At 35.8% G+C, this 24,610-nt stretch overlaps 1 protein-coding gene across 2 annotated transcripts; it reads left to right on the forward strand.

Moving 5' to 3' along the window:
* Positions 1 to 18,533: 18,533 nt before the first annotated feature.
* Positions 18,534 to 24,345, forward strand: LOC140241929 (selenoprotein K-like). Of its 2 annotated transcripts, none has more exons than XM_072321679.1 (5): positions 18,534 to 18,622; positions 19,438 to 19,522; positions 21,544 to 21,562; positions 23,141 to 23,211; positions 24,240 to 24,345. In XM_072321679.1, the coding sequence occupies exons 1-5, from the start codon at positions 18,601 to 18,603 to the stop codon at positions 24,343 to 24,345; spliced, it is 303 nt and encodes a 100-aa protein (XP_072177780.1). In that variant the 5' UTR covers positions 18,534 to 18,600. The 2 variants fall into 2 exon arrangements, with proteins under 2 accessions (XP_072177780.1, XP_072177787.1); XM_072321686.1 differs by having other exon boundaries at positions 24,240 to 24,336.
* Positions 24,346 to 24,610: the final 265 nt, after the last annotated feature.

Genomic DNA, 24,610 nt, shown 5'->3' on the forward strand with positions numbered 1-24,610 from the left:
TTTACTGAAGGGTAAGTGAGCTAGTGCTCGAAAAAGATGGTCATGTCAATTCTCACTGCCAAAAAAACTGCTCTCCCATAGAGATAACACGTATACTGGTCAAATTTTACAAGGATACTTTCAATCCATTTTTACGAGATGATGACGTTATCCAATCAAAATGTTGTTTTTACATCAATAAAAGAACATTTCATAAGCTACAACATACTGAAATCTGGGTGAAAATTGGCGAAATTTAAGTGAGATACGCTCGAGTGAATTTGAAATTTGATGACGTCATTTTGAAAATTTACTTTTTTTACTTTATTAAGAAATTTGATATCTTTCAATCATTTTTTCAGCATCGCCAACCCATGAAATGACATGTACAACTCATCAGCTTTTAGAATATGTCAAGAAAATGGGGGGTCACCGTCCATCCTGACGAGTAAAATCCGATTTAAAATTGGCGGGTTTTTGGCATAGTTGCACTGTGTATCCCCATTGACGCACGCGCGGTGTACGTGACATGAACTAAACATGTGCAAAATTTGAGGGTGATAGACGCTGTTTTTCTTGAGTTATTACAAAGAAAGTTGCAGAAAGAAAAGAAACATCTCAATACATTGAAGATAAGTTTTAAATTCAACCACGTTTTTTAACGTGATCCCGACTTCGTATGAAAAAGACGAAGGGTGAAATACGATAGCGCAAAGTGTCAGCTACAACATATTAAGATCTGGGAGAAATTCACCGAAGCATAAGTGAGCTATTGCTCGAAAAAGATAGTCATGTCAAATTTCATTTGCAGAAAAACTGCACTCCCATAGAGATAACACGACATAATGAAGATACAGAAAGAAGAATATATGACCTTTGACCGCACTTTGCACAGACATGGTGGCATCTGAGCAAAAAGTGGTTATTTTGTGAAATGATTCTTGTAACATGGTCTTTCCGTGTGCAAAATATGGGAGAGATAGGACTTGTATTCACCAAGATACAGGATGAAACATTTATGACCTTTGACCCTAATTTACATACCCAAGATGGTGTCTGATCAAGTAATTGTTATTTTATGAAATAATTCACGTGACATGAACAAAACATGTGCAAAATATGGGATTAATAGCCATTGTTGTTGTTCATCTATTGCACAGAAAGTAGTAGAAAGAAAGAAAAATAAAGAAAAAATTATGTTATTTTTATAGAAATTTGAAGGAGAAGCATGAAAAAAATCAGAAAAAGATAAAGTTAGGAAAGGAGATTAAGACTAACTAAAGAAAAAGAAGAAAAAATAGTGTTTAAAAAAATTTAAAAACAACTGGCAGGGGAGAGCATCGAACCAGGGACCTTAGGATTACGAGTCGGATGCGCTATGCAATGACCTATTTCATGCTCCATAGGCCCTGTGTATTAAGCAAAATGACGCTGCATCGAAGCCACATGCAATTTTCAACCAAGTTTTTCGACGCGATGCCGACGTCGTATGAAAAAATGGAGGGCACACTTACGATAGCTCAAAGTCTCAGCTACAACATACTAAAATCTGGGAAAAATTCACCGAAGCATAAGTGAGCTAGTACTCGAAAAAGATAGTCATGTCAATTTTCACTGCCAGAAAAACTGCTCTCCCATAGAGATAACACGTAAACTGGTCAAATTTTACAAGGATACTTTCAATCCATTTTTACGAGGTGATGACGTTATCCAATCAAAATGTTGTTTTTACATTACTGAAAGAACATTTCATAAGCTACAACATACTGAAATCTGGGTGAAAATTGGCGAAATTTAAGTGAGATACGCTCGAGTGAATTTGAAATTTGATGACGTCATTTTGAAAATTTACTTTGTTTACTTTATTAAGAAATTTGATATCTTTTAATCATTTTTTCAGTATCGCCAACTCATGAAATGACATGTACAACTCATCAGCTTTTAGAATATATCAAGAAAATGGGGGGTCACCGTCCATCCTGACGAGTAAAATCCGATTTAAAATTGGCGGTTTTTTGGCATAGTTGCACTGTGTATCCCCATTGACGCACGCGCGGAATTTTGAATTTGACGGGCCCGTATGACGTCATATTGAGTCGGATCAACTTGAAACTTGATAGAAATATTCCTTGACATTTTGGACATCCGATCCGTGTGAAAAAACTGAAAATTTCTATTGCATATGAGCTGTGCGTGCGTATATGCGCGCGCGCGTACGCGTCCGTCCGATTTTTTCAATTTTTCAAAAAATGCTCCAAATGGTCTGAAACGTGTGCAAAAAAAATTTGAGCTCGATTTGAGCATACAAATATTTCAACGCGCGCGTACGCGCACGTATCAAGAGAAAATGTGAATTTTGAGAATATGAGTAAAATGCGCATAACTTGAAATATATGTGACGTAAATTTCATTGAAAAACTTCATTCCATTAATGAGATATGATTGAGAATGTGTTTTCATATAATGACGTCATAGTGACGTCACGGTCGACTGATCACTTTGATTTTAGTTCGATTGCCGTCTTTGGGACACGATACATACATGGTATAAGTTTGAACTTGATAGACATAGAACTTTCTGAGCTAACCTCTGCACAACTTTTGGGGAGAAATAAAGAAAGAAGAAGAAGAAGAAGAAACTAGACCCGGAATTTGTCAAGACTGACAAATTAGGTGATCCGTTTTTTTTTTTAATCAATGATTAGAGTCCTGATCACAATAGGCATGACCATAAGGTTTCATCCTTGTTTAGAGACATTGGCCGTGTGGTATTTGGATTCTCATTTAGAAAACGGAGTGAGACCTGCCATCTTTGGTACCGAATTCCGTATACACTAACGGAAATACAGAATGAAGTATATTTGACCTTTGACCTCACTTTGCACACCCAAAATGGCGTCTAAGCAAAAAGTGATTATTTTATGAACTGATTCTTGTAACATGGTCTTTGCGTGTGCAAAATATGGGAAAGATAGGACATGTATTCACCAAGATACTGGATGAAACATTTATGACCTTTGACCCTAATTTACATACCCAAGATGGTGTCCGATCAAGTAGTTGTTATTTTATGAAATAATGTACGTGACATGTACTAAACATGTGCAAAATATGGGATTGATAGCCATTGTTGTTGTTCATCTATTGCACAGAAAGTAGAAAGAAAGAAAAATAAAGAAAAAATTATGTTATTTTATAGAAATTTGAAGGAGAAGCATAAAAAAATCAGAAAAAGATAAAGTAAGGAAAGGGAGATTAAGATTAACTAAAGAAAAAGAAGAAAAAAGTGTTTAAAAAAATTTTAAAAATATTGGCAGGGGTGAGCCTCGAACCAGGGACCTTAGGATTACGAGTCGGATGCGCTACGCAATGACCTATTTCATTCTCCATAGGCCCTGTGTATTAAGCAAAATGACGCTGCATCGAAGCCTCGTGCCATTTTCAACCAAGTTTTTCGACGTGATGCCGACATCGTATGAAAAAATGGAGGGCACACTTCCGATAGCCCAAAGTCTCAGCTACAACATACTAAAATCTGGGAGAAATTCACCGAAGCATAAGTGAGCTAGTGCTCGAAAAAGAGAGTCATGTCAATTTTCACTGCCAGAAAAACTGCTCTCCCATAGAGATAACACGTAAACTGGTCAAATTTGACAATATTACTTTCAATCCATTTTTACGAGGTGATGCCGTCATCCAATCAAAATGTTGTAATTATATTAATGAAAGATCATATAATAAGCTACAACATACTGAAATCTGGGTGTAAATTGGCAAAGGATAAGTGAGATACGCTTGAGTGAACTTGAAATTTGATGACGTCATTTTGAAAATTTACTTTTTTTACTTTATTAAGATATTTGATATCTTTTAATCATTTTTCCAACATCGCCAGCCCATGAAATAACATATTCAACTCATCAGCTTTCAGAATATGTAAAGAAAATGGGGGGTCACCGTCCATCCTGACGAGTAAAACCGGATTTAAAATTGGCGTTTTTTTGGCATCGTTGCACTGTATATCGCCATTGACGCGCGCGCGGAATTTCAACTTTGACGGGCCCGTATGACGTCATATTAAGTCGGATTGACTTGAAACTTGGTAGAAATATTCCTTGACATTTCAGGCATCCGATAAATGTAAAAAAACGGGAAATTTCTATTGCATATGAGCTGTGTGTGCGAATATGTGCGCGCGCGTACGCGTCCGTCGAATTTTTTCAATTTTTCAAAAAATGCTCCAAATGGTCTGAAACGTGTGCAAAAAAAATTTGAGCTCGATTTGAGCATACAAATATTTCAACGCGCGCGTACGCGCGCGTTTTGAGATAAAAATGAATTTTGAGAATATGAGTAGAATTCACTTGACTTGAAATATGTGTGACGTAAATTTCATTGAAGAATTCCATTCTATTAATGAGATATGCATGAAAATGTGTTTTCATATAATGACGTCATAGTGACGTCACGGTCGACTGATCACTATGATTTTACTTGCGCTGTCGTCTTTGCGACATGATACATATATGGTATAAGTTTGACATTGAGAGGCAATGCACTTTCTGAGCTAACCTCTGCACAAATTTTGTCCAGAAATAAAGAAGATTAAAAAGAAGAACAAAGAATCAGTACAGATACAGAAGGTGATCCGAGAGGATACTCGGATCACCTAAGAATCCGTACAGATACAATAGGTGATCCGAGAGGATACTCGGATCACCTAAAAAGAAGAAGAAGAAGAAAGAATCCGTACAAAAACAGAAGGTGATCCGAGAGGATACTCGGATCACCTAATTATACCATGTATGTATCATGTCCTAAAGACGACAGCGCAAGTAAAATCATAGTGATCAGTCGACCGTGACGTCACTATGACGTCATTATATGAAAACACATTTTCATTCATATCTCATTAATGGAATGGAATTTTGCAATGAAATTTACGTCACATATAATTCAAGTTATGCGCATTCTACTCATGTTCTCAAAATTCATATTTTCTCTTAAAACGTGCGGTACGCGCGCGTTGAAATATTTGTATGCTCAAATCGAGCTCAAATTTTTTTTGCACACGTTTCAGACCATTTGGAGCATTTTTTGAAAAATTGAAAAAATTGGACGGACGCGTACGCGCGCGCACATATTCGCACACACAGCTCATATGCAATGGAAATTTCCCGTTTTTTTACATTTATCGGATGCCTGAATTGTCAAGAAATATTTCTACCAAGTTTCAAGTCAATCTGACTCAATATGACGTCATACGGGCCCGTCAAAGTTGAAATTCCGCGCGCGCGTCAATGGCGATATACAGTGCAACGATGCCAAAAAAACGCCAATTTTAAATCCGATTTTACTCGTCAGGATGGACGGTGACCCCCCATTTTCTTTACATATTCTGAAAGCTGATGAGTTGTACATGTCATTTCATGGGCTGGCTATGCTGGAAAAATGACTAAAAGATATCAAATATCTTAATAAAGTAAAAAAAGTAAATTTTCAAAATGACGTCATCAAATTTCAAGTTCAATCAAGCGTATCTCACTTATCCTTTGCCAATTTACACCCAGATTTCAGTATGTTGTAGCTTATTATATGATCTTTCATTAATATAATTACAACATTTTGATTGGATGACGGCATCACCTCGTAAAAATGGATTGAAAGTAATATTGTCAAATTTGACCAGTTTACGTGTTATCTCTATGGGAGAGCAGTTTTTCTGGCAGTGAAAATTGACATGACTCTCTTTTTCGAGCACTAGCTCACTTATGCTTCGGTGAATTTCTCCCAGATTTTAGTATGTTGTAGCTGAGACTTTGGGCTATCGTAAGTGTGCCCTCCATTTTTTCATACGATGTCGGCATCACGTCGAAAAACTTGGTTGAAAATGGCACGAGGCTTCGATGCAGCGTCATTTTGCTTAATACACAGGGCCTATGGAGAATGAAATAGGTCATTGCGTAGCGCATCCGACTCGTAATCCTAAGGTCCCTGGTTCGAGGCTCACCCCTGCCAATATTTTTTTAAATTTTTTTAAACACTTTTTTCTTCTTTTTCTTTAGTTAATCTTAATCTCCCTTCCCTTACTTTATCTTTTTCTGATTTTTTTATGCTTCTCCTTCAAATTTCTATAAAATAACAATTTTTCTTTATTTTTCTTTCTTTCTACTTTCTGTGCAATAGATGAACAACAACAATGGCTATCAATCCCATATTTTGCACATGTTTAATACATGTCACGTACATTATTTCATAAAATAACAACTACTTGATCGGACACCATCTTGGGTATGTAAATTAGGGTCAAAGGTCATAAATGTTTCATCCAGTATCTTGGTGAATACATGTCCTATCTTTCCCATATTTTGCACACGCAAAGACCATGTTACAAGAATCATTTCAAAAAATAATCACTTTTTGCTTAGACGCCATTTTGGGTGTGCAAAGTGAGGTCAAAGGTCAAATATACTTCATTCTGTATTTCCGTTAGTGTATACGGAATTCGGTACCAAAGATGGCAGGTCTCACTCCCTTTTCTAAATGAGAATCCAAATATCACACGGCCAATGTCTCTAAACAAGGATGAAACCTTATGGTCATGCCTATTGTGATCAGGACTCGAATCATTGATTAAAAAAAAAATCGGATCACCTAATTTGTCAGTCTTGACAAATTCCGGGTCTAGTTAGGTGATCCGAGTATCCTCTCGGATCACCTTCTGTATCTGTACGGATTCTTTCTTCTTCTTTATTTCTTTATTTCTCCGCAAAAGTTGTGCAGAGGTTAGCTCAGAAAGTCCGCTGCCTATCAATTTCAAAATTATACCATGCATGCATCATGTCCCAAAGACGGCAAATCTAATGTATCATTGTGATCAGTCGACCGTGACGTCACTATGACGTCATTATGTGAAAACACATTCTCAATCATATCTCATTAATGGAATGAAGTTTTTCAATGAAATTTACGTCACATATATTTCAAGTTATGCGCATTCTATTCATGTTCTCAAAATTCATATTTTCTCTTAAAACGTGCGCGTACGCGCGCGTTGAAATATTTGTATGCTCCAATCGAGCTCAAAATTTTTTTGCACACGTTTCAGACCATTTGGAGCATTTTTTGAAAAATTGAAAAAATCGGACGGACGCGTACGCGCGCGCGCATATACGCACGCACAGCTCATATGCAATTGAAATTTCAAGTTTTTACACTTTGATCGGATGTCTGAAATGTCAGGGAATACTTATACCAAGTTTCAAGTCAATCCGACTCAATATGACGTCATACGGGCCCGTCAAAGTTGAAATTCCGCGCGCGCGTCAATGGCGATATACAGTGCAACAATGCCAAAAAACCGCCAATTTAAAATCCGATTTTACTCGTCAGGATGAACGGTGACCCCCCATTTTCTTTACGTATTTTGAAAGCTGATGAGTTGCACATGTTATTTCATGGGGCGGCAATGCTGGCAAAATGATTAAAAGATATCAAATTTCTTAATAAAGTAAAAAAAGTAAATTTTCAAAATGACGTCATCAAATTTCAAGTTTACTCGAGCGCATCTCACTTATCCTTTGCCAATTTTCACCCAGTTTTCAGTATGTTGTAGCTTATTAAATTTACTTTCATATTTATAATTACAAAGTTTTGATTGGATGACGTCATCACCTCATAAAAATGGATTGAAAGTATCCTTGTAAAATTTGACCAGTTTACGTGTTATCTCTATGGGAGTGCAGTTTTTCTGGAAATGAAAACTGACCTGACGGTCTTTATCGAGCACTAGCTCACTTACCCTTCGGTAAATTTCGCCCAGATTTTAATATGTTGTAGCTGAGGCTTTGCGCTAGCGTAAGTGTGCCCTTAGTTTTTTCATACGATGTCGGGATCACGTCAAAAATTTTGGTTGAATTTCAGGCTTATCTTCAATGTATTGAGATATTTCTTTCTTTCTGCAACTTTCTTTGCAATAACTCAAGAAAAACGGCCTCTATCACTTCCATATTTTGCACATGTTTAGTTCATGTCACGTAAATTATTTCATAAAATAACAACTTCTTGATCGGACACCATCTTGGGTATGTAAATTAGGGTCAAAGGTCATAAGTGTTTCATCCTGTATCTTAGTGAATACATGTCCTATCTTTCCCATATTTTGCACACGCAAAGACCATGTTACACGGATCATTTCACAAAATAACTACTTTTTACTCAGATGGCATCTTGTCTGTGCAAATTGAGGTCAAAGGTCATATGTACTTCTTTTTGTACCTTCGTCATGACGTGTTATCTCTATGGGAGGGAATTTTTTTAAATGTGAAAATTGACATGATTGTCTTTATCGAGCACTAGCTCACTTACCCCTAAGTGAATTTCTCCCAGATTTTAATATGTTGTAGCTGAGACTTTGCGCTATCGTTAAGTTGCCCATGGTTTTTTCATACAATGTCGGGAACACGATAAAAAACTTGGTTGAAATTAAAGCTTATCTTCTATGTATTGAGATATTTCTTTTTTTTTCTACAACTTTCTTTGCAATAACTCAAGAAAAACACGCCCTATCACCCCCATATTTTGCAAATGTTTAGTTCATGTCACGTAAATTATTTCATAAAATAACAACTACTAGATCGGACAACATTTTGGGTATGTAAATTAGGGTCAAAGGTCATAAATGTTTCATCTTGTATCTTGGTGAATACCTGTCCTATCTTTCCCATATTTTTCACACGTATAGACGATGTTGCGAGAATCATTTCCCAAAATAACCACTATTTCATCAGCAATCTTGGGAGTGCAAAGGTGGGTCAAAGGTCATATGTACTTGTTGCTGTTTCTTCGTTATAGTGTATACAGAATTTGGTACCAAACATGGCAGATATGACTCTCTTTGCTAAATGAGAATTCAAACATCACACGGCCAATGTCTCTAAACACACATGACACTTGTATGGTCATGCCTATTGCGATCAGGACTCGAATCATTGATTTAAAAAAAATCGGATCACCTTAATTTGTCAGTGATGACAAATTACAATCTCTAGTCTTCTTCTTTTTCTTCTTTCTCCCCAAAAGTTGTGCATCGATTAGCTCAGAAAGTCCTCTTCCTATCAATTTCAAACTTATACCATATATGTATCGTCTCCCAAAGACGGCAATCGAACTAAAATCAAAGTGATCAGTCGACCGTGACGTCACTATGACGTCATTATATGAAAACACATTCTCAATCATATCTCATTAATGGAATGGAATTTTTCAATGAAATTTACGTCACATATATTTCAAGTCAAGCGCATTCTATTCATATTCTCAAAATTCATCTATACCTTAAAACGTGCGCGTACGCGCGCGTTGAAATATTTGTATGCTCAAATCGAGCTCAAATTTTTTTTGCACACGTTTCAGACCATTTGGAGCATTTTTTGAAAAATTGAAAAAATTTTACGGACGCGTACGCGCGCGCGCATATACGCACGCACAGCTCATATGCAATAGAAATTTCCCGTTTTTTCACACTTATCGCCTGCCTGAAATGTCAGGGAATATGTCTACCAAGTTTCAAGTCAATCCGACTCAATATGACGTCATAAGGGCCCGTCAAAGTTGAAATTCCGCGCGCGCGTCAATGGCGATATACAGTGCAACAATGCCAAAAAACCGCCAATTTTAAATCCGATTTTACTCGTCAGGATGGACGGTGACCCCCCATTTTCTTTACATATTCTGAAAGCTGATGAGTTGTACATGTCATTTCATGGGTTGGTGATGCTGGAAAAATGATTAAAAGATATCAAATTTCTTAATAAAATAAAAAGAGCAAATTTTCAAAATGACGTCATCAAATTACAAGTTCACTCGAGCGTATCTCACTTATCCTTGGCCAATTTTCACCCAGATTTCAGTATGTTGCAGCTTACTAAATGCTCTTTCATTAATATAATAACAACATTTTGATTAGATGACGGCATCACCTCGTAATATTGGATTGAAAGTAATCTTGTCAAATTTGACGAGTTTACGTGTTATCTTAATGGGAGTGCAGTTTTTCTGGAAATGAAAATTGACATGACTATCTTTTTCGAGCACTAGCTCATTTGTGCTTCGGTGAATTTCTCTAAGATTTTAATATGTTGTAGCTGAGACTTTGGGCTATCTTAAGTGTGCCCTTCATTTTTTCATACGGTATCGGGATCACGTCCAAAAACTTGGTTGAAATCAAAGCCTATCTTCGATGTATTTTCATATTTCTTTCTTTTTCCAACTTTCTTTGCAATAACTCAAGAAAAACATACTCTATCACCACCATATTTTGCACATGTTTAGTTCATGTCACGTACATTATTTCATAAAATAACAACTACTTGATCAGACGCCATCTTGGGTATGTAAATTAGGGTCAAAGGTCATAAATGTTTCATCCTGTATCTTGGTGAATACATGTTCTATCTTCCCCATATTTGGCACACGTAAAGACCGTGTTACAAGGATCATTTCACAAAATAACCACTTTTTGCTCAGATGCCATCTTGTCTGTGCAGATCGGGTTCAAAGGTCATATGTACTTCTTTCTTTATCTTCGTTATGACGTGTTATCTCTATGGGAGGGAATTTTTCTAGATGTGAAAATTGACATGATTGTCTTTATCGAGCACTAGCTCACTTACCCTTCGGTGAATTTCTCCCAGATTTTAATATGTTGTAGCTGAGACTTTCCGCTATCGTACGTGTCCCCTTTGTTTTTCATATGGTGTCGGGATCACGTCCAAAAAAGTGGTTGAAATTAAAGATTATCTTCGATGTATTTTCATATTTCTTTCTTTTTCCAACTTTCTTTGCAATAACTCAAAAAAAAAAACAGCCCCTATTATCCCCATATTTTGCACATGTTTAGTTAATGTCACGTACATTATTTCATAAAATAACAACTACTTGATCAGACACCATCTTGGGTATGTAAATTAGGGTCAAAGGTCATAAATGTTTCATCCTGTATCTTGGTGAATACAATCTTTCCCATATGTTGCACACGCAAAGACCATGTTACAAGAATAATTTCACAAAATAACCACTTTTTGTTCAGATGCCATCTTGGGGGTGCAAAGTGGGGTCAAAGGTCAAATATAGTTCATTCTGCTTCTTTGATAGTGTATACGGAATTCGGTACCCAAGATGGCAGGTCTGACTCCCTTTTCAAAATGAGAATCCAAACATCACACGACCAATGTCCCTAATCTTCGGTGAAAGCTCGAATCATTGATTAAAAAAAAATCGGATCACCTAATTTGTCAGTCTTGACAAATTCCGAGTCTAGTTTTCATTATTATTATTATTATTATTTTATTTTTTCGTATGGTGTGCCAAAATGAACCGGTTCTGTTAAAAAGCAAAATCAATAATTCGGTACAAACCCACCCAAAATGTTATTCCTATGTCAAAATAAAGAACAAAATAACCAAGTGAAGATTTATCTTGTAACAAAATTATTAGCGGAGATGATTGTAACAGAACCAGAAATAATTACTTTTGGTGCACCATAGAAAAACAAAAACAAAACAAAACAAAACAAAACAAAACAAAACAAAACAAAACAAAACAAAACAAAACAAAACAAAACAAAACAAAACAAAACAAAACAAACAAACAAACAAACAAACAAACAAAACAAAACAAAACAAAATGAAAACGGACTGTTTTCATTTTGGCACACTGAGTTACCGTACTCAGTGTGCCGAGGCCTATAGCCGCCTATCTACTGCTTTATCACTTCAAAGAGAGCAGGCTGACGTCGAAAAGCGACGTCCTGCATGGTCCCACCTTTTGGGCCAGGGAGGTGGAAAGAGAGGCATCTCCCTAATTTGATCAAGTAACGTCTTTTTGATGTCTTTCTGTATTTATCACGTCACAAATGAGCGATGTACAATGAATTATAATGATTATGAATGATGACAAGAAAAATGTATACGTCTTTTTGTGCGGTAGCTATCACGTCGTATTAGCGCCGTACTAATCAGGACGTGAAATCCGCGTCTTTCTTGAGACGCACGATGAATCTCGTCATAATTGATAAGTGAAGTATACAGAATGACCAGAAATTTATTTATTCATTTTCTTTTTTTCTTTTTTTTTTGGGGGGGGGGGGGGCTGCGAGAGGAGGCATGTATATTACATAGAGAGAGATTTAGAAAGTTATCGCGTCATTTTAGTATGCTATTGAATTCCGCAATTTAGCAATTCCACTCTTATCATGGTAATTTATGGTTCGACTGTTAATGGTTTCCATCTATTATTTGCCGTTCAATTGTTGCTGTCGTTATTTTCTCCTTTGAGGTTATCTCACAATGAAGTTATTTTAGAGGTTATCTCACGATCGATGCATAGATATAAAGATCTAGAAAACAATCATATTCTATCTACACATCGTTGACTGACTAATCGAACTTTATACTGAGGCACTTCAGAAAAGGTCGGTGATTGCGGTTATGTCATTGACGTATAAATAAAGGTCAAGGACATGATAATGGTATAGGCCTATACTTTGACATAAGAACCCCCCCCCCCCCCCAAAAAAAAAAAGAAAAGAAAAGAAGTGATATGGAGTCATGAGTTAGATTATATACAAACTTATCATACTTTGTACAATATAAAACAAAACAATTAATATAAAGTGCATTTATTGAGTGTTTGAACTTCTTAAATTTTTAGATGTTGCTACTTAAATGTAAGATACTGAAACAAATGTTGTTAGCTAATATTAATTTCTGCCTATACACTTGTAAGCCCATTTTTCGAAATTCATTGTATCTCGAAGTTTACATCTTGTTTCAACTCTCCAACAAATGGCACATATCCTAATATACGTGTCTTCTAAGGCTAGCACAACTCTCCTGAAGACATGGTTCAACTCTCCTCACACTGCGGTAGTGTTGAGTCACTTGACCTTTTTTTTAAAGAGAATTCATTTATTTATTTATTTATTTATTTATTTATTTATTTATTTATTTATCTATTTATTTATTTATTTATTTATTTATTTATTTATTTGTTTATTCATTTCGACTAGGCAATGATCTAAATTTTCAAAGGCACAAGACATGTGCTTTAAGCTATATACTTCAATAAGGTATAAAAACACCTGTTAAGCAAGGATTAATTAGGAAATATATAGGAACATATTTCTAATAGAATGATTTGCTCAACTCTCTTGCATCTCCCCTATTTTGGTAAATTTATTCAAATTACACTCCCGAATCATTGCAGGTGGCAAGGACAGCCATACATTTGATTTATCTACATTTGCACAGAACATTTTATGATAATGATGCAATCACATGAGATTGCAGGAGTATAGGTCATATACATCGTAAAAGATGTTTTTTTTTTTCTCTCTTTCTATAAGGCATCTGACGTGAGGGTGCTATGGACTGTTTAAGTTAGGGGCCTAACCGTGTAACTTCAGGCTATATGGTTAAATTTACTCAACAGAAGTACAAGTATCATATCATAGGCCCTGGTTTGCCCTATAAATACTGTATGTAGTATATAGGCCTAATAATGTTATCAAAATTACTATCAAGAGAATGCCATGTATATAGGATACAGAAAAGTTATAGCTATATTAGCAAATGACTCGTTCATTAACGAAAAACAACTAAAGGTATTTTACTTTTTATAGTATGCATCTATAGGACGAATTCTGTTTCCAGGTCAAACTAAAATGTTCGCTTCACATTGCTACGTCAGCACAACGAGCTGTATTGGAGTTATACAACTGAATTTAGAGACCACACACCAAATCCTACTATAAACAAAACTGAAAACTTGTCCTCCACTCACAACACTGTGACCGGTACTATGGTATCCTCAAAATGTCGGCAAGTAGTCACAACGGACTATTGTCGTCATTGGTCATTATAGCATGTCACGACGATCATTCCCCGTGCGTGCGTATAGGCAAAGGGAGATTTTTTTTTTTTTGGTCTTATCTTTTCTTTCTTTCTATTTTTTTTTTTTTAACAGCAAGTACAAAAGAAATTATTTAACTGAAGTTTGTGGCGATGGTTGTTAGAATGAAACTGGACAACATTTCTGTATACTGGTGAGACAGCTAAGATGTCTATAGTCAGATTGTTAACCCTTGTCATTCTGATTTAATGATTGAGATTGTGATATACTTCACTTCCCTATTAATTTATAATCCTAAAGCAAAATAATTTTTCTTCAATTTGTATAAATCAAATGTGTTAATCTTAAATGATTATGAATGTCTAATACCAGAGGGGGGTGAGGCGCAACCGGCGCACGCCCCCCCCCCTTTATTTTTCGTTAAAAACAAAAGAAATAAAAAGAAAAAAATGAAATGAAACCCGGAGTGGCACCAGAAATATTAGTTGCGCCCTCCCCTCCCCCTTTACAGAATTTCTGGATCCGCCCCTGTCTATACATATTAATTACGTGTAGCCTACTTACATCATATGATTCGTCAATACGTATTTTACGGACATTACCTATCATGCGGGCCTGTGATGACACAATAGAAGACTCTTGTACATAGTGTGAAGAATTTCTTTGCGATGATATCTATATCAGTGAAGCGTTCATAAAGACAAGCATGAAAATTATGAAAACAGGAAACTCCGGGAGCTCCTATAAAGCCACTAAGTGCATGCTTTCCGTAATGTGAGAATGGTAGTTCAGGATACAATATTGTTGTTTGCCTGCACATAAGGTTTGTAAGGTTTTTACTCGTTTGGGGAGTTCTGTTTTTCCACAGCACAATATCGTTACCTTATTCCACGCATCACTCGGAAATGATCCTTTGGTCAGGGTCTTAAAGGGACTGTACAGTTCTGGTTGATGTGAGGATTTAGCTTTTAACGTTTTGTGAGATATTCAGAAACCACTCTATATGAGATGTCAAAGAGCATGCAATTCTAAGGGGTATCAAAAGTTTATTTGATGAAAATCGGTTTTGAAATGGCTGAGATATCCAAAAACAACGTGAAACAAAGAGATTCTTGTATACTTAATCATATTAGACGTGGCCTGTCGCCTTTTATTATTATCATTTTTTTTATATCTCGGCCATTTGAAAACCAATTTTCATCGAGTAAACGTTGAATCCTTCTTAAGATTATATGCTCTTTATTTCATAAGAGGTTTCTCAGTATCTCACTTAGGAGTGTTATAAACCTGAATCCCCACCTCAACCAGTACTTTGACAGTCCCTTTAAGGCCGGTGCCAAGATGTGGTTATCCGCTGGCTATCTATAGCGTAAGACTTCCGAAAGCCAGTGCCATCAATTGTATCCGACACTGCCCACAACCCAACTACTTATGCCCCAGGTAATTTCACAGTCATCATTGTTAATACCATAATACCTAATCCAAAAGTAGACATGATTCAGAGGTTGTTTTAATATTGTATTCCATTGTTAATATCCCAATATTATGCTAACCTATAAAGATAACATTAAATCGGCAATCATGTTGAATGATGGTAAGGTTTGTTTGTTTGTTTGTTTTATTTTATTTTATTTTATTTAATCACGGGATAAAATGCCCTCGATCAGCCAGATGAGGCTGTTTTTCAGAGAGGCCGTGAGTACATACAGCAACAACAAAAACAACACAACAGTTAACAAATCAATCAAAGTAAATTAACAATAAAAACAACATAAAAAACAACAAGCATAACATAATGAAATACATTACAATATAGCAGAAACTAGATACCAAGAACAAAAAAAAGGTATGATTTTTTAAATCTATTTTTGTATAATTCACATCTGTGTTGGCGAGATAATGTTAGATTGCATCTCCTTGTTGAAGTATTCGATTGATTGTGCAAAGTTAATGTTTCAGAAGAACATTATAATCATCTCTTAAATCACATTGCACTACACATGGCACATTATGCCATCTATACTTGTAATGTATTCTCTCGATAGATTCTGATGAAGGCCTTATGACAGGCCGAAAGCTTGATGTTTAAATCTTTTTCATAAAATAAATTTTGCTTCCCATAATGAGTCACGTCGTATACGTTTCGGTCAGGATCGCTCTCTCCTATTATAATACAGGGCTCGACATAGCGGGGGCGGGTGACCCGAGGCCACTAAAAATTGATGTTGCCGCCACCAAATTTCGAAAACGGTTGTGTATCGGTGTCCCGAGAGGGCAGCCGAGATTCAATATGGATTGTTACGCTTACTCTTATTTCGGACCACTCGTTTTCGAGCACGCACCAACATTTCATATACCACTCTAAATTCGTTGGATTAAGACCATGAGGAGGGACAAATCCACATAAGATTACAATTTTTAGTCTAATTGATTTAGAAATTAAATCCATTAGATTTGGAATTAATAATCTTATTTGGATTTGTCCCTCCTCATGGTCTATTAGACTACTTTCTAATCCAACGAATTTAGAGTGATTTAAAGATTTTAATGGCCCACTGAGCAACCAGAGAGAGAGAGAGAGAGGAAAAAAAGTATGGTGTCGAACCCTGACATTATGCATGTATTATGTACATAATTATTATATATATATATATATATATATATATATATATATATATATACATGTATATATATATATATATATATATATATATATATATACATATATATATATTATTGTTTATTTACTTTATACAAAATCCTCCCGTCGGCTTTGAAGCGCCGACTCCATGAAGGCGTGCTTTTACTAAACAAGACGAGCAGCTCCGGCGTAATATCTGATGAACTTTATTATCATGGAGATACAGGTTGTAGTTCCATTCTCTTATGAAGAGTTTGATCGAAAAACCGGTCAAACGCCATTTTCAAGCATTTTTTTTTCCATTCAAGTACATTATCAGTGATACTTCACTTACTTGGTACTTAACAACGAATATCTATTCTTGAAGTTATGTTGATGAGAATATTCCCTATTTTTCATGTTATTAGTGTTTTTAATTGCAAATATCTCAGATTCACAAGAATGAATTTAACTCGTGCAATGCGATACTTCATAAGTTACTAGTGTATAGTGTATACATGTGTATGTATCATAATTACTATGTAGGTGTTCCTATATGTATGATACACACGTATATATAATTATATACAATTATATACATATACTTATATGTGTGTATAGTATAGGCCTTTTTATGTAATTTATGTATATAATTGTGCCACACGTGTGTTTGAGTTTGTCTGCGTGCATGTGCGTGTGCGTGCGTGTGTGTGTGTCATGATAATCTTCAGGCCATCTTTTATATTACATTGCTTTAGAAATGTATATTGCTTAGAAATTTCGAAGCAATATTTTTGGAATTGCGTAGCCGTTGCAACGTTAGCATTAAGGAAATTTGGCGGGATAATTCTGATTGAGTATTTTGAGATAGCAGAATTGGGAAATATAATAGATTGGCAAGATATACACGTGGGTATAAATAGAAGGAAATTCTCATAGAGTAAAATGGTGTAATACAGTTATTTTGATAACCAAATTTATTATTATTACATAAGGTAAGATTACAATTAAGAATATTGTCACTGGCAGAATTGAAGAATAATTACTAGGTATATATTGTGCGGAGGAAAAGAAAATGTCCATTGAAATAAATAGACTGGGTTGCATTTATTGAAATGGGAGTGTTTTGAATATTTGAAGTCATTTAGTTGGCTCTTTCCAGACCCGGGCTGCCCAACCTGGTGCACCCTTACCACTCCAGTGTATGTTCTGATTTCGAAATATGTACTATGAAATTTGTGAATGAAAGCCGAATAAATAATAATAATAATAATAATAATAATAATTTGTTCCATAAGTATACACGCATAGGTGTGAAGAGGAAGAATGAGTAATTTTGGTATGCTGGGCGGGGTGGGATTTGTATGTGTGTGTGTGTTTTATTTTTTGGTTAGTTCATAGTGGTATATTGTTAGGAAGTGTAGTTACAATAGCTAAGGAGAATAATCGTTTTTGGGAATAGGTTTTATTTTAGATGTGATAGGGCCTATACTTCCATTTTTTCTTCGGTAATTGCTGTACTATTGCCAATGATTTTATTTGTTATAGTGAAACATGAAAATGTATAATTATTTCAGTTATCTTTAAACAAATATTTTATGTTTGTATAGTAAGGCCAAAGTGAATTGATGTTTCTTGTTTAATCTTTTTTTCTCATATCATTTTATACGAGATTTTACAAACACAGGTCAGTCATATGTGTCATGGTCATTTGTTGTTGTTTTTCCCGTCAGGAAGACTCAACAATTCCCCTCAACAACAAGAAAAATCCCCCCCCCCCCCCCAAAAAAAAAAAAAAAAAAAAAAAAACACAAAAAACCCACAACAACAACAACAACAACAACAAGACATTTTACCAAAATTTCCAACACTTTCCCAGGGTCCTGCCTCGAGCATAATGAAGGTGTCTTAGAACTGCTTTGTTACTCTTCTTTCATTTGGCGTTAGGCGTTATACAGATACCATAGTAAATACAGTCGCTGACTTCTTTTTACTATATACTCCATAATTATAATCAGTAACTGTGATATACAGCTGTACTTCTTCGCGAACCGGTGACGTGATATACGACGATCATCAGGCAAACTTACGATGCCGTACATCTCACAGAGTGGTCAGTATTGATTACGTTTTCACATGGTTTACATTTAAAACATATCTTCCAATTTGTTCAGTTATGAACTCATTTTACTGGAAATAAACGCTCCGTAAATCCTAGACAACTGGATCTTTTAAATTTGCTGGGTCATACTGTAGCCCCATAGCCTTGTATTCATGTCGTGTTTCTTTGATTTTGTTTTTCTGCAGTTTCAATGTGTAAATATGTAAATTAGACTCTAACGTTAATGGTTGGGTGTCCAACAGTATGTTTTTCTATCAATAGAAGTTTAGGCAAAATGTCTCGCAATTTGTTTGAAATTTTACTGGTACTCACATGTAAAGAAAATACTCTGAATTCACAAGCGTGCGTTAAAAGTGCGATAAAAATCAATAAAATTTATGCAGTAAATTTACATGCTCCACTCTCCAAGATAAACTGCTTCAAACGTGTGCGCAGGGTGAGGGACCGGGTGTTATTTTGACGCACTCATGTCTCAGTTGTGCCGTAATTTTGAAACCAGCACCCTTACCCTTTTTTTATTGATAGTACGTGTGAAATACATGTAGAACCTAATACCTTTCCAATACAATGTGCATTTATAATCTACGGCATCATTTTGCTGTTGATCTCTTTTAATTATTCGATTATATGACATAATTTCGATACAACAAAAGAAAACTCGGGTCTTGAGGACTTCCAAATGGGAGTGCACTGTATTACACAGTATGCAGTCTGTAATTGTATGCTGATTTGATGTTATTCATCACTGAAGATCTGTAACTTTTCCTTTTGTTTTCTCTGTTTGTTTGCTTTCTTCATAAATTTAGGGCAACTTCTGGAGTCCAGGTCACCATGGAGGTTATCAATTATTCCAGAGCTATTTTGGGGAGCAGTTAATTTCATTGTCTTATTGTAAGTTCATGTATGGATGCTTACTTCCACCAATATTGATCACATCCAACCACCAGCAAGCATTTGAAATTAACCTTGAATGACATGACTGCCACTTTGCATTGTGTGAATAAGAGAGTTGCTTCATTCATATAATATCCTATAAGTTCACAAGGACATGCATTGATACATTAAGGTCATGGAAGAGTAATGGAATTTATTTTTACAGAAGATTTTGTGACATTTGCCACAAATTTCATCTTGATAACACTACTTTGTTTGGGTACCTTGTGTTATTTCTGTATGTTATGCTCATAGGTGCATCAAAGGGTTCCATGACATTTTGCTTGTACGACAATTGCTCCCATAGAATAATCAACCTCACCTAAGTCAACCTTGCACAAGTCGAAAACTCAGCCTATTCAAAGCTCCAGAAAAGTCCCAATTTTCTCTTTACTTATTTCTTTAAAATAATATTTCACTAGGTCAAAATTTTCAAGTTGAATTTCGGCTATGTTGAAGATTATTACAAGTCCAGATTTGTATGAATATATGTTACTTTCATTGTACAAGTCCAATTCCCCCCGCCCTGTACATCGTTCAACAAACATGGAATTAAAGCATTCTTGCATTTTTTCATAAAAAGACAAAGGAAAATAGGTTGTTAATGGGGGCACTGTGGCATTGTGGATTAGACTCTCGACTCCCAATCAGAGGACCCGAGTTCGATTCCCACCCAGTGCTTACATCCTGGTCAAAATGTTTGTACCCACCATGTCCCTCTCAACGCAGGTGTATAATAAATGGGTATCTGGCCATGCTAGGGTAATAATAATGGCAGGGGCCCTCTGGTAGAGCAGGGGCAACACTGAAGAGGCTACCCCTGATAAATAAGACATTATTATCAATATTATTATTATCATTATTATTATTATCATTATTATTATTATTATTATTATTATTACTACTACTACTACTACTACTACTACTACTACTACTACTGCTATTATTATTAATTATTATTATTATTATTATTATTATTATTATTATTATTATTATTACAAAAGTGGAAATTTTTGCGCATTTCGCACGACCAGAAACTAGCGCGAAAATAAGGCACGCGAATATTTTTGCTTGCTATATGTTCCAGTAGTTGATATCTTGATCCTGTGGAATTAAAAACACGCGAAACTCATCTCATCTATGCACTTTTTGGTGATTATATATTATTGATGATGAATGATGTGACTGAATGATCATGAGTTATCAAGAGTGAAGAAAGGAGATACAAATAAATAATGTAATTCACTCACACTCTCACTCTTATGACGATGATTGCAACCGTGTAAAAAACTTTGCATGCAACACATATCACAGTCCAATAATTGAGCTTCACAATGCTTTTATGCAAATCAAACAGAACATAAACACTACATACAACATATTGCTACTGTAAGCTAACAATGCAAACATAAAAAGACATTGCATAATAAAAAAACAAATGACTTCCAGGATGTTGAATTTCACGTAATATTAAGTGGTTTCGTCAGTCCCAATAGATTTGACTTGGGTGAAGTTGACTGTCTTTGCATGCTAAGCCTAACATAAATTCTACCCACGAACATAACCCTAATCCTAATCCCCACATCAAACCAAACCCTAAAACCATATCACAACCCAAACTCTATGTCTTTGGAGTCTAAGATATAATCGGAGCAATTGTCGCTGGAACAAATGTCGTGTATTTGCTGTAGTGGATGTAGTCGTGTAATGGATACAGCCTGTGGAAGATCTTTTACCTTAAAAGTAGGCTCACACCAAAAGCATTATTTTCATTTTTTTTTTTTTTTTTTACAGTAAATTAGACAAAATCACTTGCAAATTATCAGACATCAATTTTAATTCGGAAATGTAGAATCATATCCTGCAAGAAGTAAGATTAGTGTAGAGTACATAATTATTTTCTTGTTTTATACTTAAATCAAGCCATGGGCTTTTTATAATTTCTTGATTCATATTTTCTCCCCCTTTGGAAATTTCAGCTTCAGGACAATGTTTTCGGTAAGTCCTCATCATTTTTGATATTGTGGTTTTGTTTGCTTAGTAAATAACACACTCCATACTAGAAGGGGAGGGGCACTGTGTTTCTCTATTTAAAGTCTTTAGAGACAACTTGCATGTTTCTGATCCCCTGTGTGGCATGATGTTTACAAACAGGATGTCCTTGAGCTGAAGTATGGAGGAAACATTTTTAATTATGGTCTGCATATTTCATGTAAAAAAAGTAGTCTTGCTGAAGTCATGGAAAGGTTACATGGATCCTGTACAGCTCTGTTTTTTCATTCTAAACAGGATGCTGTGTGGGAGTACTCATCATATAACATGCAAATGTCAGTCAACTTCTTTTGCTTTGATCAGTTCTTGCTCAACTTGCACAATCTGCATGATTCTTGTCCGGCAAGATTTGGACCAAACAAACTATCTTTGTCTTTTGGAGTATGAACTCCTAGTTATATATCTACTTGAAAAGAGTGATCCAGATTTACAAGATGCTATTGTAGGTCTGAAGACCATTTTTGCTTAATAAAGATGAATCATCCGAGCTGTTTTCCCATTAGCTGTTCCACTAGAACATCAATGATGTATATGCCTGTGGCTGCTTTGTGTGCTAATCTCATACAAATTCAAACAGGCAATTTCATTGAAGAATTCCCAGTGGTTTCGAATGCAAAGGGTATGAAGTTCTGTTAAGGTAGTGACACTGCATACTAGAGTCATTGCTAGGCTCCAAAATAGTGATCTTTATTGGTTCTGGTTCCAGTGCACTACCCTGTGAGAAGTGGTAATGATTACAATAGAGAAAACAATTTGTTTGCAAACAGACAAGAACATCAGCGGTGAGATGACTGCGTAGTTTATGGCTGTATTGTAGCTTGTTAAACAAGTGAGGCAAACTTGTTGCTCCAAGTCATCAGATTGTGAGAGAGCTTCTGGTACTTTCACAGTCCCTGGGCAGTAGTATTGACTGGAAAATATGTGTCAAAATATTTCTCAAATGATATCATGATATTTGTACAGAATCATCCAGATATGATTACAGTAGTGTTGCCCCTGTCCAGGCTTAGAGTTAAAACTTGCAATACTATAATAAACACTAACACTCAGTGTAGGATTAAATGATAAACATAAACAAGTTAACATACATGTCACTTTCTTTAGTGGTCTTTAGTGACAGAAATGTTGTAAAACATGTGAACAGAAAAGTGCAAACAACAGTCATGAATCTTTTAGCAGGGCTCCACACAAACCCATTTTTTTTTCCCTACTGGTCCAACAGTGATTTTTACTGGTCATGGACCATCAGACCAGTGCCAGTGTGCAATTTTGCTTATAGTCATGATATAAGTATTCAGGCAGGAAGTATCAATATGCATTGCAAAAAAAAAAAAAAAAAAAAATGAGCAGGAATATCAGTCGTCATTCACTCATACATGTAGGTTTTCTTTTAATCGTGTGTTTGTTGTTGTTACATGTATGTTGCATAAGAACAGGGATTCCACAGTTGGTCACTCACTTGTAAGTTTTCTGTCTTTCCGTTCTTGCTCTCTCTTTCTCTCATATCCTGTCCATAATTAAAAGCCTAATTTGACCAGCCAAGGAACCGGCTACAAGTCTGACTATCGTCAGGGACTGACAGGCAGTGGGGGAAGGTAGGACAGAAAAATTACATGTGAAAATCTTGTTCTCTCCGGAGAAGATATTTATGTCCAGGATGAGATGCTGCCATTTCTCTGTTTGATTTGTGTGTGTGTGTGTGAGTGTAATGTAGTTTATCATACCTTTGTTACAGTTAACTGACAAACCCAAATACATGTTGTACCATGATGAAAATGCGTTAACATGTGAGCACTGGTCATACCATGACAGTCAAATACATTTAACCAATTGAGGACGGACTGATTTTGCTATAACAAAATTCGCATAGACACCTGCCCGAGTATTCTTGGGACTTGTCCTCAACGGGTGAAGAGAGAATAATACCCAAACAAGGAAATTGCCTTTGATGAAAGAAATTGCTTGGAAGTGCACAGCAGACAGTGCAGAATTTTTATAGATGATAAAATATTGTGATGTATTATGCTCTTTGAAGTTTCTGTTTCTTCAATTTGAAAGTTGTTTTAAAATAAAACAACACAAGTATTCCTTATGTGAGGGGTTTACAGACAGGCATCTTTGCCACAGGGTTGATAAATGTGCACAGTACTTCTCACTTGATTTGTATGAAGTCACAAATATGATGCTTTTCTTATAATCATCACAATGATACTATCTTTAAAGGGAGGATGTGTCAGAACATCAAAAGGGTACATCAGGATTAAAGTTACACACACACACACACACACAAACAAACACAAATGTGAACTTTGTTTAGTATGTATATTTTTTTTTGAGTGTTTGAAAATTTGCATGGTGATGTGGTGATGTGTCATGGTCATGAAACTTTTGAAGGGTCACAGAAGCATGGTCAATTTTCATGAAAGCATGGTCCGTGGAATCTGTAAGGCTCCATGAAATGATAATGTGAAATTCTATTGGGAAAGTGATTTTCATGATAATTTGTGTTGGAATTATTTTAGAAGAGGAAAATATATCAATTTTGGTCTTGTAATCATAATGGCTTGCTCTCTCTCTCTCTCTCTCTCTCGTTTGTTCTTTGCAAATCAATGATGCGTTGCAGACCTGGTGGTCCTCCACCACCACCCAGGAGGAGAATGGGAGGCTTCGGTGGAAGGGGGTCAGGCCCCGCCCCACCCCCTGCTGCAGGTGGTGGATGAGGAAGGTAAAAGCCGACTTTGTGCACACACACACACACACACACACACACACACACACACACACACACACACAAAAATATGAATGTGCTGTGACTACAAAGTAATACTGCAGAAGCTGTTATTTTTCACATACAGATATTTTCACATATGAGGAGGTCACAGACTCTTTCAAAAAGGTGCTGTTTTTTGCGATTTTGACCTCGGGCGATCATGAGTGCACCAATGCATGTCTGTTCGCTATGCATGATCACAATCAGGTGGCAATACTTTTGTA

This window comes from Diadema setosum, chromosome 2 (genome assembly GCF_964275005.1).
Source record: "Diadema setosum chromosome 2, eeDiaSeto1, whole genome shotgun sequence".
Taxonomy (NCBI): domain Eukaryota; kingdom Metazoa; phylum Echinodermata; class Echinoidea; order Diadematoida; family Diadematidae; genus Diadema; species Diadema setosum.

Excerpts from the sequence above, each read along its gene's own strand:
- LOC140241929 (XM_072321686.1), top strand. The coding sequence starts at position 18,601 with ATGCCGTACATCTCACAGAGTG. Across the intron at positions 18,623-19,437 it reads GCCGTACATCTCACAGAGTG|GGCAACTTCTGGAGTCCAGG; the intron begins GTCAGTATTGAT and ends TCATAAATTTAG. Across the intron at positions 23,212-24,239 it reads CTGACAGGCAGTGGGGGAAG|ACCTGGTGGTCCTCCACCAC; the intron begins GTAGGACAGAAA and ends GATGCGTTGCAG.